Here is a 14,201-nt window from a genome sequence, read left to right on the forward strand (position 1 = left end):
TTCTTGGCACAAATGCCCCACAATTTCTACTCTACTACGAGAAGCACGACAGGAGTAACAGACAGGGTTGCAGAAAAAAACCCTCTTCCAGAAAACTTAGAGATTATACCCATCACTGAAAAGAGGCAAGTTAAGAAACTAAGGAAAGGACCTAAACAACGAGGCCCCTCACAGAGCACCTTAGTTACCCAGGAACCCTGGACCTTAAATTGCAACTTCAGAGTTGCCCAAATAAATGATCCCTCCCTTCAAACCACCTGACAGAGTGCTAGACAAGATGAAGGAAAACAAAGCCAGGTGTATCCCTAATTAGGATAAAAAAATAGTTTGTTATACGGAATAGGAAAATCCAACAATTCACCCCAACTACTAGTACCCAGTAGGTTCTGAGATCAAATATTCTCCTAGCAGGACATTTTGGGGCAGAGAAAAAAACCTATGCCATGTGAACTCATTTCTACTGACCGGGAATTCTAGCTCAAATAAAGAAGTACTGTCAAGAATGTGAGGTATGTCAACGAACAAACCCATACCAGCCCCTGAAGGTTCCACTACAACCCATACCTATATTTGGAAAACTCTTTGAAAGAATCGGAATAGACCTAGTAAGGCCACTAGCCCACTCTGCTAAAGGGTATAAATATTCATTGGTACTAGTGGACTATGCTATCCGATATCCGAGGGGGAGGGGATATATCCTATCGCTCACTAAGGGAATAAGCTTTTGAGAAATTCCCACAGAAAAGAGAGGGTGAAGCAACAGGAGGAAGAAAAGACAAAGAAAAAAAGAAATAAATAAGAGGAGTAAGAACAGCAGTGGTCCTTAAATATTACAGTACTTACCTGTACTTTTCTTTTCCGAGGCCTCCGGGCGGGAAGACCGCCTTTCAGCTGGCAGAACAAGAAAATAAAACAAGAAATCATCACTTTGGTGGAAGACCCATGCAGAGACCCCCCTTTGAACTAGAGTTGAACAAACACTTATAGTGCCCAGTTATTTATGGGACAAGGAGCATAAGAAGACACCCTCTCATCTCTTGAGTGAACCTTAAGCCTCTGTTCTTGAAAGTCTCTCTACACCACTCAGTGCTTAGGCGTGCCCATCTCTCCATCTGTTCTGCAGAGTGCCTGCCTCCCCCTATATGTTCTGGAGTGGCCCATCACTTTGTTGTGTAAGGGCGCGCTCTACCCTACTATGCTCTGGAGTGCATTTTTATTAAGCTGTTCTCTAGAGTGCACCACTACAACGCTATCCTCGAGAGTACCTCTCTACTGCTTTATGCTCTTGTGTATCCCTCTGTACCTCTATTCTCTAATGTGCCTACCACTCTTCTATGCTCTGGAGTGCCGCTCCATTCCTCTGTTCTCTAGGATGCCTCTCACTCCCTCTGTGCTCTGGACTGCCCATCTATCCCCCTTTTCTCTAGAGTGCACTCTTAACCCTCTATTCTAGAGTGCCTCTCTACCTCTCTATGCTCTGGAGTGCCCTCTATCCCTCTGTTCTCTAGAGTGCACCATTATCCCTCTAGTCTGGAGTGCCTCTCCATGCTCTGGAGTGCCCTCTATCCCTCTGTTCTCTAGAGTGCACCATTATCCCTCTATTCTAGAGTGCCTCTCTATGCTCTTGAGTGCCCTCTATCCCTCTGTTCTCTAGAGTGCACCATTATCCCTCTAGTCTGGAGTGCCTCTCTATGCTCTTGAGTGCCCTCTATCCCTCTGTTCTCTAGAGTGCACCATTATCCCTCTAGTCTGGAGTGCCTCTCCATGCTCTGGAGTGCCCTCTATCCCTCTGTTCTCTAGAGTGCACCATTATCCCTCTAGTCTGGAGTGCCTCTCCATGCTCTTGAGTGCGCTCTATCCCTCTGTTCTCTAGAGTGCACCATTATCCCTCTAGTCTGGAGTGCCTCTCCATGCTCTGGAGTGCCGCTCCATTCCTCTGTTCTCTAGAATGCCTCTCACTCCCTCTGTGCTCTGGACTGCCCATCTATCCCCCTTTTCTCTATTATCCCTCTAGTCTGGAGTGCCTCTCCATGCTCTTGAGTGCCCTCTATCCCTCTGTTCTCTAGAGTGCACCATTATCCCTCTAGTCTGGAGTGCCTCTCCATGCTCTGGAGTGCCCTCTATCCCTCTGTTCTCTAGAGTGCACCATTATCCCTCTAGTCTGGAGTGCCTCTCCATGCTCTGGAGTGCCCTCTATCCCTCTGTTCTCTAGAGTGCACCATTATCCCTCTAGTCTGGAGTGCCTCTCCATGCTCTTGAGTGCCCTCTATCCCTCTGTTCTCTAGAGTGCACCATTATCCCTCTAGTCTGGAGTGCCTCTCCATGCTCTGGAGTGCCCTCTATCCCTCTGTTCTCTAGAGTGCACCATTATCCCTCTAGTCTGGAGTGCCTCTCCATGCTCTGGAGTGCCCTCTATCCCTCTGTTCTCTAGAGTGCACCATTATCCCTCTAGTCTGGAGTGCCTCTCCATGCTCTGGAGTGCCCTCTATCCCTCTGTTCTCTAGAGTGCACCATTATCCCTCTAGTCTGGAGTGCCTCTCCATGCTCTGGAGTGCCCTCTATCCCTCTGTTCTCTAGAGTGCACCATTATCCCTCTAGTCTGGAGTGCCTCTCCATGCTCTGGAATGCCCTCTATCCCTCTGTTCTCTAGAGTGCACCATTATCCCTCTAGTTTCTCTAGAGTGCCTCTCAACCTCTCTGGAATGCAGGTCCATCCCTCTTTTCTCCAGAGTGCACACTTATCCTTCTTTTCTTGAGTACCTCTCTGCCCGTCTGTCCTCTCCGCACTTCTGTTTTCCCTAGAGTGCCCTCTCCACTCCTCAACGCAGTGGAGTACCCCTCTACCCTTATGTTTTCTAAGGTGGCCTTTTTCACTGGAGTGCATACTTACCCCTCTTTTGTTGAGTGTCTCTCTACCCCTCTGGTCCCTGAAGTGCCCCTCTATCCTCTAGAGTGCCCGTCTACCTCTGTACTCTATGGAGTGCCTCTCAATACCTATGGTCTCCAAGATGCTATTGTATTCTCAGAACGTCTACCCAACTCTGTTCCCTAATGGTTCCATATACCCTACTCGCTAGGGTGGCCTGCAACATTACCCTACTGCCTCTCGGTTCCCTACAGCACCCCTCGTTTCTTCTTCTCGGACGCACCCCTTATCCCTCTCCTCCACTCTGGCGTCCCCCAACTCCATCTTTGCACAAGAACCCTCTGCCCTTCAGCAGTCACTCTATGGACCTGCACTGCAACGGGGGCTGGCAGTGGAGGGAGGCAGAGCGGGGGCTGGAGAGGACGGAGAATGAACTGAGAGTTTGTACGGGGATGCTGAGGAGAGTTTGGCTGCTGACTGTGGGAAATGTGAGCCCCTCTCTACACCCGCCCCTTCTGCTGGAAGGAAGAGCGGAGGAGAGCCCTGGCCGAGCATCAATCTGTTTCATTTCATCATTATTAGGGTTTCAAGCCCCAGCTCTGGTAATATTTATCCGGGCCGGGTCTCAACGGAGACAGTGCAGCCTGCGTTTTATGAGCCGGGCCGGCCAGCTCCCGTCTCCTGCTCGCCCAGCTGGCCGCGTTACAGGGCGCAGAGCTTGAAAACGCTCCGATAAATCTCCTCCCTGGCTCGGAGGAGAATCAGCCCCTCGGTGGCTGTGCTGGGTACCGACCCCGTAAACGGCGAGAAGAACACAGGGCCTCTTGTTTGGAATCGCCATGATTAGTGGGTTGCTTTTTTCCTGGGCTAGGAAGAGATGAGACAGGAAGCTCTACTGGTGATAGCCAACAGCATTAGTACACTTGTGGGCACCCGGTGGTCTGAATGTCCTCTAGTGCATAGGTGCCCTGGCATAAGGGGCTCTATATGGTTGTAGTCTGGCACACCAAGTATAGAATATTAAGTGGCCACGAAATTGTGTCCAAGATATCGAAAATCAAAATATTCAGGAGGTAAGTGCACATAACTAAGTGTACATTTACTATTCGTAACTCCACATCTACGTATGTTGAACAGATAGATAGCTATCAGCCCACATATAACCGGAGCCAAGTATAGAAACCCTATTCATGCCCGTCATTAGTTTGGTCTCCACTATTCTGGTCATGATTTTGTGGCCCTAGATAGTCTACACTTGATATTCCGAAAATACACCACTCTATATGAATGAGTGAATGACATACTTTATGCTTAATGTGCTGGAACATGCCTGGAGCTCATCGCCACACATCTCGTTTTACATCAAGACACGTTTCCCAGAGGTCACGTGTCACACAACTCCAGCAGGCACAACAAATGGAGTACCTACTTATTTGGCTAACCTAGTAGCATTCTGAAGGCTCATAATAGGTAGAAAGTTGCTACCCAAATACTGCAATACAATGAATATGCTTGTTTAATGCAGCTCTTAGAAATGATTTACAAGGGACGTGCTGCCAGAAGGAGTGTGCTCAGAGAATTAGGGAAAAGTGAGATTTGAGCATTACTGGGCCATACAAATGGCAGAAATGCATCACAAAATTGCCTTCAACATAGAATACACACCTGACAATCGCTACGCTCCTCATCAGCCTTTGGAGTACCTAATAGAATATTCTCAACTCGCTGTATCCTAACACAGAGGTGCTTCCTTGTTGTTCTAGTTCTTCATGCTTAATGCTTAGAGGGATCGCTTTGAGGGCCGGTATGGAAACCAGGATGACATCTAGCACTCAAGACTTGGTAGCCTGAGAGGCGGACTTCGAGGCACAACTAGCCTTTTCTCCACCATCAATGTCCCCGCGCAGGGGTTTCTGTCGGAAGTTAGAGCATTCACCCAAGCCTCAGAGGCTGCACTTCATTGAAATCTGGGCCATGACATCATTCTTCAGACAAAATAAGGAGTGCAGGTGTGTGAAGAACAGAATTGGAATTTGACTTTTTATAGAAAAATTTCATTTTTAGGTGCTCATATCGGCATCACTTCAATTAGTGAATGGATGTATTTATTTATTTATGGTTTTTTTTCATTTTAATAAACATACGATACCCACATGTTGTTAGCCACTTTCCTGGGGTATGACTGGCTTGTTGTGCATTAACCATTAAAAATACCACCTAGCAATCAACAAATAGGCTGCAGAACTGGGATCATTCCACCGTTCCTCACTTGTAGTGAAACTGAGCCACAGTAAACACTACAGACGTTTTCACGTGTAAATATGATTGCTCAACATATGCTAAAGATGGTTAAACTAGCCAGGCCATCTCGTCATTCTAATCCTTACCAATATACAATGCTTAACTACACTTTAAAAAAAAATAGCTTCCTAAGTAGTAATATTAATTACATATTATTTATGACCAACTGAGGTTTAATTGACTATTGGTTTTAAAAAAGTGATCAACATCTCAACAGGGTCTATGGTGATGTTCAAGTAATTGGTCTGTGAGTGCTCATTCAAAATCTTTGAAGAGGGAAAACTTGATTGAATTCCATCTCGATTTACACAGGAGGCTGACTTGATTTGGTGTATTTCTAGGTCGCCAAACTACATTCTCACCTGTAGTAACTCGGGCACTTGCACCTCTCCATTACAACACACCAGAGATATTTCCTAATTGAAACAATGGGATGCTGGAAGATTTCCAACAGGTTGGATCTATGGTACTTTGATCTTGATGAGTGACTGAAATGTGGATATGCCAAGAGCAGCTATCCTGTTGGACGGAAGAGTGCACACATTCAGTATTTATGTCAACTGTGTAGTTCCCCTACGTCATGTAAGTTATCACTTCGGTCATTCAACAACCACGGGTATGTTCCAACGTATATTTCTGTTTCTATGTGTCCATCCCGGTTTTTGGTTTTGGCAATTTTGTCATCCTAGGGAGGGACACACTGGGCAGTCCCTGATATCAATGTTTTTAAACTTACCTATGTGGTAACTTATGTTGTACAATTTAAGGTTATGTCAGAGGGTGGAGCGATCATCAACTGACAAGGGGCAAGCAGAGAGTCGAAAGACCCAAACCCCAACTATGAACCACCATGCAGAGGTGGCCCATCATATACTCGCATGGGTTGGGATGGAAGTAAATCTAGGCCAAGCCCCTCATGGAGCACCGCCATACAGGTATTACTCACCTTAGAAACCACACACCAGCCCCAATGTTACCCAGGAATAATCTTGCCCTGCAGGAAAGTGGCTGCTGTTTGCCGCTGCGCTTGTATTTTTTTACACCAGTTTTTTTTTTTTAAACGAGAAATGCATCTTCACATCCAAAATTGATGCCAGGACACATTTCATACAAAAATATAGCGCCAAATGATGAATTCGCATTTCACGTAATTACAATTTTTCCAAAATGTTGCATAATGACACAAAACCAAATTACATGAATTTCGAACAATCTTACTGATGAGGAGGTGGGGCAAACTGGCACGACACGAAATAAATTACGGAAGAAAGGGGCTGCTTTACTTTTAATAATAATACTGTTAAAAAGAACGTGCAATTACTAGGACAGAAGGCACAAACGAGCGGGGGGGGGGGGGGGGGGGGGGGGGGGGGAGGACTCACAGAGTGCAATCTGTGCGGCTGAATCCGGGCAGGTAACCCAATACCTGGTGAAATTATGTGTAATGCGAGAAGCTGCCACATATCGCATCAGCTGTAAGGTGATGGCTGTGAACTGCATTCTGCAGGCAGCTGGGACGTGTGTCTGCCTGGTCACAAAAATAATTACTCTAAGAAACACTCTCCTCCACGGTAACGCGGTGGAGAGAGTCTAGGGTGGGGGAGGGAACAGAGTAAGCGAGAAAATGATCATATATTACTCAATATACCTCGAAAAACTATACGGCTCAATTTCAAGGTGACTCCCTTCCATCTCGTATACAAACCTTGCTTTTTTTAAGACATCACTGCGTTCTGGTAATTCTACTGTTCGGTCACTTTATGTGAACCCTTTGGACTACCACACATGAAAATAATGATTTCCAAAAGTATAGGCTTCAACTAGAAAAGTGATGCCCTTGTTGCCTTGTTGTTTTCAATTAACCCTAATGGACTCTGTACTGTCTGTAATTCTAGAGAGCTCAACATCCACTCCTGTTCTAGATCACATGAACTAAGGGGCAAGCCGGGTGCAGGCCATGTGACAAAAGTGGTGGAGCTGGGACAAGGACCACTGGGATCCCGGACATGCAAGCTCACAATCCTCAGACCTTCAGGGCTCAAGTAAGACTTGTGTTGCTCACACGTGGTCTTTGGTCTGCGCTGTTAAAATAGAATCATCTGGTTGAGATCAGCGCACATCTTTCATCTTGAGTTCTGAAAGTTGGTAGAGGAAGGTCTTTCTGAAAGTCTGGAGGGCAGCACTCTCCAGAAGAAATGAAGGCGGAGGTTGAAATGTGGCTTCATCAAAGGACAAAGAGAACCCCGTCGCCAATCCGGGCCCTGCACACTTTAGGCTTGTTGTGTACATTTTGAACTTAAAGTTAGAAAAGGGAGTGTACTGCCCATTCACCATGGAGCCTGCCTCTTCTCAAACTGTACACAGAATGCATTGGCCGCCTCAGTCTGCTGGGTACATTTCCTCTCATAGGTATTTACTCTAAAAAGGCCAGATGTCTTGTATTCACCAAACTCCAAATACGCGTTTTGTTTCCTCCAGTAGGTTAATGTAGAGTTGTGCTTCTTAAAGATTCTGTAAGAGAATTCCATAATTCTGGGGGTCTCAGTTCAAAGAGACCTGGGTTGGCTTTTGATAAGGCAAAGTATTAACAAGTTTCTTCACCACTTCCCTCACTAAACTCAGAATGTAATTATAAGTTAAGGAAAAGTGAAGAGGAGACCAAACAGTTGAGCATTGGCAAAGCCAACAGATTTCGCCACTGTGAAATCCATTGGTTGCTATGATTCAGCAAACATTGACGGCATCATAGAGCGTTTTTGTTCCTTTTTATAAAATGATGCACAGCAGCTCATGCTGTTGTGAAATGTGTGTGAAAACAGCACAGGGGAAGGGCGTGGTAAAGCAGCACATGGACGGAGGGAACAAAACAGACAGGAGTTGAGGTGAAAACACCAGCTGCGCCCGTCCATTGGGGCTGAGGGGCCACGGCCCCCACCTTTTGCCCCTCAAGAAGAGTGCCTGTCAGGCTGAGCAAAGGTCAGCCTGACAGACACTTCATTTACAGATCAGGCAGTCAGGAGCTAGACATGTGCAGGCTCCTGGCTGCCTGTGCTGAACTTTGCTGGGCTGAAGAGGTCACAGCTCCTATGAGTGTGACCTCCTCAGCAAGGCAAAGGTGCCTCGAGGCACTCACCCTCAGTGACGAGGAGAAGCGTCCCCCATTGTCCCCGACCTGGAAGCCCTGAAGCTTCCAGGGCGAGTGTCAATCAGTGACACCTCATCACAGAGTGGGGTGGGGCCAGAAGTCTCACTGACCCCATCCCACTCTATGACAAAGTAGGGACTGTTTCCTTCCTTCACTGGCTGACCTAAGGTGTAGCATGAAAGCAGCACCAGGATTGCTGGGTAGCCTGTGCTGGTGTCCCAGTGAATGCTGAGATACCACATTGTGGGAAAAGGAGCGAGGCGGTGGGAGACAGCAGCAAGGCAACTTTATTTTTGTTATTTTTTTCTCTATTTTCTGTCCCCTCCACCTAACCCCTCTCCTTCAGATTTGCGGCGTCCACTGCTGCCAGAAGCTTACATAACTACGGCATCCAAAACTCAAAGAGATATCACTCTAGCCAATCAAGCATCAATATTACGAGGTGGCTCATGGCTGAGGATAGATCAGATTAAGGAGATTTTGATATCCCTACAAACAGGTGCATAACCACTTTTTAGGTGGACTATTCATTAAACGATCGCAGACAAAAGAGGATTTAGAGTTGGTTATGCAGGGATGTTCCACAGTAAAAGGTAAGGACAGATAGGACAATGGTAAATACACCACACATGCACATACATTTGTGGAATAGGGTTTGATTGCTTAGTATGGATTAAAATGGTTGTGCTCGAATTGCTAGTAGCATTTTACTAAGCACGAACCTGCAAGTGACCATTTGTTCCAAAATACTTGGATTAAATAAAACGTATTTTTAAGATAAAACTACAATACCTGGAAGCTGAAGAAGGTCGATAAAAGCAGTAAATTGTGGTGGCTGGAAGGGGCCAACATTTTGATAAAAATGTTTTATTCTTTGTGTCCACAATGATGTGTAAGACAGAAGTCTAAATCCATGAGCAACAGGAGAGATTCTGATCCAACCAGGAGATGGCACTGAATGTTCTTACGAGTGTGAGCGAGTCCTTACACTCGCCTCACAAACTGAAATATGAACCTTTGTTAGACCCTTGATCTGACTCGGCCCATGGGCTGATGAAGAGGCTAGAAGTCATTCAAAGGAAGGATTTTGCACTGCTACACTGCTTAACAAGAGTAGGTTCTGTGGAGTGCAGGCTGAATGCAGAATCGCTGACCTTTGGGGCTGTAACTCACAAACATGGTACGCCTTGGAGCACTGGATTGGTGGTCTTAATCCCTCAGCTGTGAAAATAAAACATATCAGCTGGCATTGTAGGACACCTAATATTGCAAGTGCATGTGCCCTACTCATGCTCCATCATGCCAGGCCTTCCATAAAGCCTGTGTGGTTCTTATTATACAGACATCTCCTTGTATCACTCTACCAAGGTCAAAGGAATGGACTTTGCCAATGTCTAATTATTCTTTGGGTGAAGTGGTTGTTGGGGTGAGATCTGGTTGATAGTGACTGCATCAAAGTGTGTCATCAGAAAAGATGTGGGTATGCCGGCTACATAATCCACCCATCTCATCATCTTGTGCAGTGCCAAGAGTGAAAAACCCTGCTTCCATGCCCTACCACTATCTGGCTTCACTCAGGGGATCAAAGAGGTCATATTTTAGGCCTGACGTAGCGAAGGCCTTTTGATTTTTCAAGTCTGACGTTAGCCAAGCCTTTTGATTTTACTAAAGTTATATATATAATTTATTTACTGACAAGGGCTTTCAGCATTGGCCTTTTATTTGTGTCATATACGTTTTTCTTCCACCCCCTCCAGCATACAGCCTGAGGCAATGGATCAGACCACTTTTGCCATTGGCTATCTTCACTGTAATAGTATTATTCCCTTTCACGAAAAGCATGTCCACGCACAAAGTAGTTCCCTCCAACGCCAGGAAGCAATACTAGCCAATGTGTGTTTTTGAAACAACTTATTTAGCAACTTATTTTTTTCGATTGAGGAGGGCCAAACAGCTTCTCAAACAAAGCTTTGCATAAAACACGAGAAATCAAAACAAACATTGACAAAGCTAAAATTCTGGCAGTCAACACCGGTCTTGTTGACCTTGCCTATGCTTATTTCATTATAGGTGTATAGAGAACACAGAGGACGCTGAAACCCAATAGGAATGTCCGTATTTAAAATAAACGCACTATTTGCTTACCGGAGCTGATTAAGAGACCGACGGCCACCTGGGGACATCCACACATTTAACACAGCAGCACCATCAGATGGGGCTACAAGTCAGTCAGAAAGCTGCCCTGTGACCCAGTCCGGAGGGGCGGCCGGATAACCCTTAAATCAATCAATCCCTTTACGAGCTGGCCACTCAGCAGCAGTCTGGCGGCTCCTTCCTCAGTAAAGTAACCTGATCTGATGTGTTGCCAGAACCTGGCTGTAGTTACGGGGCTGGGAGGGGGTGATCCCAGGGCACCCCTACCACCTCTCCCACCTTAACGACCTCCCCTGGCCGGTTCTGGAGCGGCGCATCTCGGCCCATCTGGTACAGATCGGGTTAACCCTGGCTGGGTTTTGCAACATGGTGCCTCCCCATCTGGCACCTTCGGGGAACTGTCCCTGGTGAAACCCAATCCAGGGGGTGGGTGGATAGATGGTGAGAAGACAGATGTGTGGAACAGGAGATGAAAAGTAGGAAGAGGATGGGGCTGGATCTGAGGATACAAGGGGAGAGGCCAGAGCTGCCGATTGTACATCTGGAGTTTAGTTCCCTAGCTGCATAAAGCTTTTTTGTGTTAGTCGTTTGTGAACGTAAAAAAGGCTCTTTTAAATGTACAAAGCCCTATTTGCGATAGGGTAACCTATTACCTAATCAGAAACTGGGTTTGAAATTCGGTATTAGAACAGGCGTGTTTTGGGCATCCCTTCCTAAGACCCTATTGCAGGAGTTATGTGTAATTATTTTGCGGCCTAAATTGGGTTGCAAAATATTTACATTTTATCACCTACTTCAAGTAGGTGGTATCCCATTCACAAATGGGAAGGGTACCCCGAAAGGCACCCCTTACCCTTTGTGAATGTTTGGAATTTTTTTGTTTTAAAGCTGGCAGTGGTCTCACGGACCTACTCTTAAGAAATGAAAATAAATCTTTTCATCTTTTGTTTGAAACGCTTCCTATTTTTTTTTTTTTTAAGGAAATCAGGCTACATTTAAAAATAAAAGATTGCTTTATTTAAAAGCAATCACCGACATGGTGGTCTGCTGACCCCAGCAGGCCACCACCCCTGCGATTTTAGTGATTCCCAATGGGTCCCAAACCGAGACCTACCTCATTGTTATTCATGAGGTAGGTCTATTTACGACCCACAGGGAATTGCAAATCTATAATACACACTTTAGTACATGGGTGTTTGTGATTATCAAATAGCGAATCGCACATTCACTATTTAGTATTTGAAAACAATTACCTGTGTACATCTGGCCACAGGTTTTAATCAGGTGTTGGCTCAACACCCTGTGATTCTGGGCAAATCACTTAGGGCCTCATTTAGGTCTTGGCAGAGGGAAAAACCCGTCACAAACATGACAGATATCCTGTTCACCATATTATGATCCCATTATCTCCTATGGGGATTGTAATATGGTAGACGGGATATCTGTCACGTTTGTGACAGAGCAATCCCCTCTGCCAACACCTAAATCAGGCCCTTAATCTCCTATGCCTTAAAAAGATTTAAAAAAAAGAAAGTAACCTTGAGTAATGCAACTGGTGAACATATAAAGCGCTCCAACTCCTTCAGGTCGAGTCAGCATTATATGAAACTAAAACAAGTCTGCGCCATATAAAACTACATACAAAAAAAAAAGCAAAAAGCAAAGAGTCCAGCATTACTTAACCTACACTTCCTCACCTCCCCATTCCTACCAATCTGCAGTCAGGAACTGTAAGCCTGACCCTCAACAAAGAGCTCTCACTATCCAAAACATCACTCTCAACCCCCAATAACTCCAACAGGGTACACACACTCAATGCACCTTCTCAGACAGCTACCGCAAATATCTTACTCCCCCATGTTCCATCCTGGGACATCTCAGAGAGTGCCACTGACCCCAACCAATCCTGCCACCCTTCTATCTATCCATATTACACACAGTCCAATACATTCCATGACACCACTCATTCCCACACCAACCTACGCCCCTCTTCACCTCCACTCCACTTATAACGACCGCCCTTCGCACACAATGTACACCCTTGCATACAACTCTACTCCCCTTACACCTTATTAATACCATTGCACACGACTGACCAATCTCATCTCTTACAACACACACGCCACCTCACAATCTGATACACTCCCAAGCAACACTGCATTCTTCTCCTCCTGATGCACCACTTAAGAAAACCCTCTATTCATATCACATGTCCACCTATACAACCATACCCACCCTTATCACCACTGGTTCCTACACACCTATACAACCAATCGTACCCTACACCACTTAGCCCCTACTCTACACACATCCTCCACAACTACTCCAATGACTATCCCTTTCCTTTCACACATTTTACTCCTACTCCCTACGTGATTCTGACGCACAATACCTGCCACCCCTTCCCACCTCAATCAACACATGAACACTCTCCACTTAAGAAAAGCCCTTCAGTACAACTCTGCTTACCTCATATTGTATCAATACTTACACACACAACCAACCAACTTCACCTCTCCCAACAGACTCCACCTCATGATCTGATACATTCCCACACATCCTTGCAACCCTCCAATCATAAATCTCGCACACTAGAAGAACTCTCCACGCATTTCAAATGCACACACTCACCACTTCACCACACTGATTCTCTTATACCAGAAAGACCAACAACACATATCCCCACATATCACCACACAAATGAAAATATTGGCCCATTGCCAACACACCAACTGGTTGTACCAACTCCTAACTAGAAAACCTGAACCAGGACAACCCTGATCTTTCATGGCCCTGAACGCTCAAATACTATCTATGGCAATCACTCTCCAATGTCAAAAGCTCCAAATGAATACCACAACCAGTCACACCCCACAGCTCCACTTATCCTAGAACACAAACTTGACCACCTCAACTCAACACCCATCCCAATCTTGATGCTACTATATTCTACCTACGCTCTAGGCTGTCTGCGCTTATAAACACTCTGCTCTTCCAGATGAGGGCACACCAACCCTTGCACTCAATACCAAGAAGCAGTCATCTACCTCGCCCCAATAGATTCCTTTCCAATTTCTCCCAGGCAGATATTAACAATTTGCTCGCAAGCTAAAGCACCCGATATCCTCTGCCTCCTTTACCTCCTCAACTCCCACTACTCCAGATAACTAAAACCAACACAGACAACCTACCATTTCACTGACTAGGTCTAAATACCAGTCCCAACCAAAGCAGCCAGTAGAAACATTGTTCCTATTATACTACATCTCCTGATACTCCTCACACCCAATCAGTCACCTCTGCCCTACGATGCATCCTCCACAATTGTAGGTGGGCAATGAAACACAAGCTGGAAATTGTAGACACTAACACACAATACAACCTTGATCTCTCAATCCTCGAAGAGACTTAGCCCAATGACACATCCCACAACATAATTGATCTTCTGCTTCCTCCAACTACTACATCATCCGAAATGACTGTGTTGGTAGAGCTGGTGGAGTAATCGCTGGCATCTTCAGTGTCTCCTTACAATGCAGGGAAATATCCAACAGCTCTTTTGCCACATTCCAATGCCTAACGCTGGACCTAAGTGTGCAACACCATTCCTCTTTTAGACTAATCGCCATATACCACCCACCAGGTAACAACACAGCCTTTTTCGAGGAATACATGAATCTTGCCATCGATGCAAAGCAGCAAAGTGGTCTTTCTGGGAGACTTTAATCTTCATTA

At 45.7% G+C, this 14,201-nt stretch overlaps 1 protein-coding gene across 4 annotated transcripts in view; it reads right to left on the minus strand.

Annotated features, from left to right (window-relative positions):
- UBA7 (ubiquitin like modifier activating enzyme 7) overlaps positions 1-14,201 on the minus strand; it is a 912,980-nt gene that overhangs the window by 297,470 nt on the left and 601,309 nt on the right. For 2 of the 4 annotated variants that reach the window (XM_069206844.1, XM_069206845.1), the window contains one exon: positions 844-891. The exons of the other annotated variants lie outside the window; for them this stretch is intronic. In XM_069206844.1, the coding sequence (XP_069062945.1) occupies positions 844-891 (48 nt within the window). The remainder of the gene's footprint in view (positions 1-843; positions 892-14,201) is intronic. 4 annotated transcript variants of the gene reach the window in all.

Source organism: Pleurodeles waltl, chromosome 9, assembly GCF_031143425.1.
Source record: "Pleurodeles waltl isolate 20211129_DDA chromosome 9, aPleWal1.hap1.20221129, whole genome shotgun sequence".
In the NCBI taxonomy this organism is placed as follows: Eukaryota; Metazoa; Chordata; class Amphibia; order Caudata; family Salamandridae; genus Pleurodeles; species Pleurodeles waltl.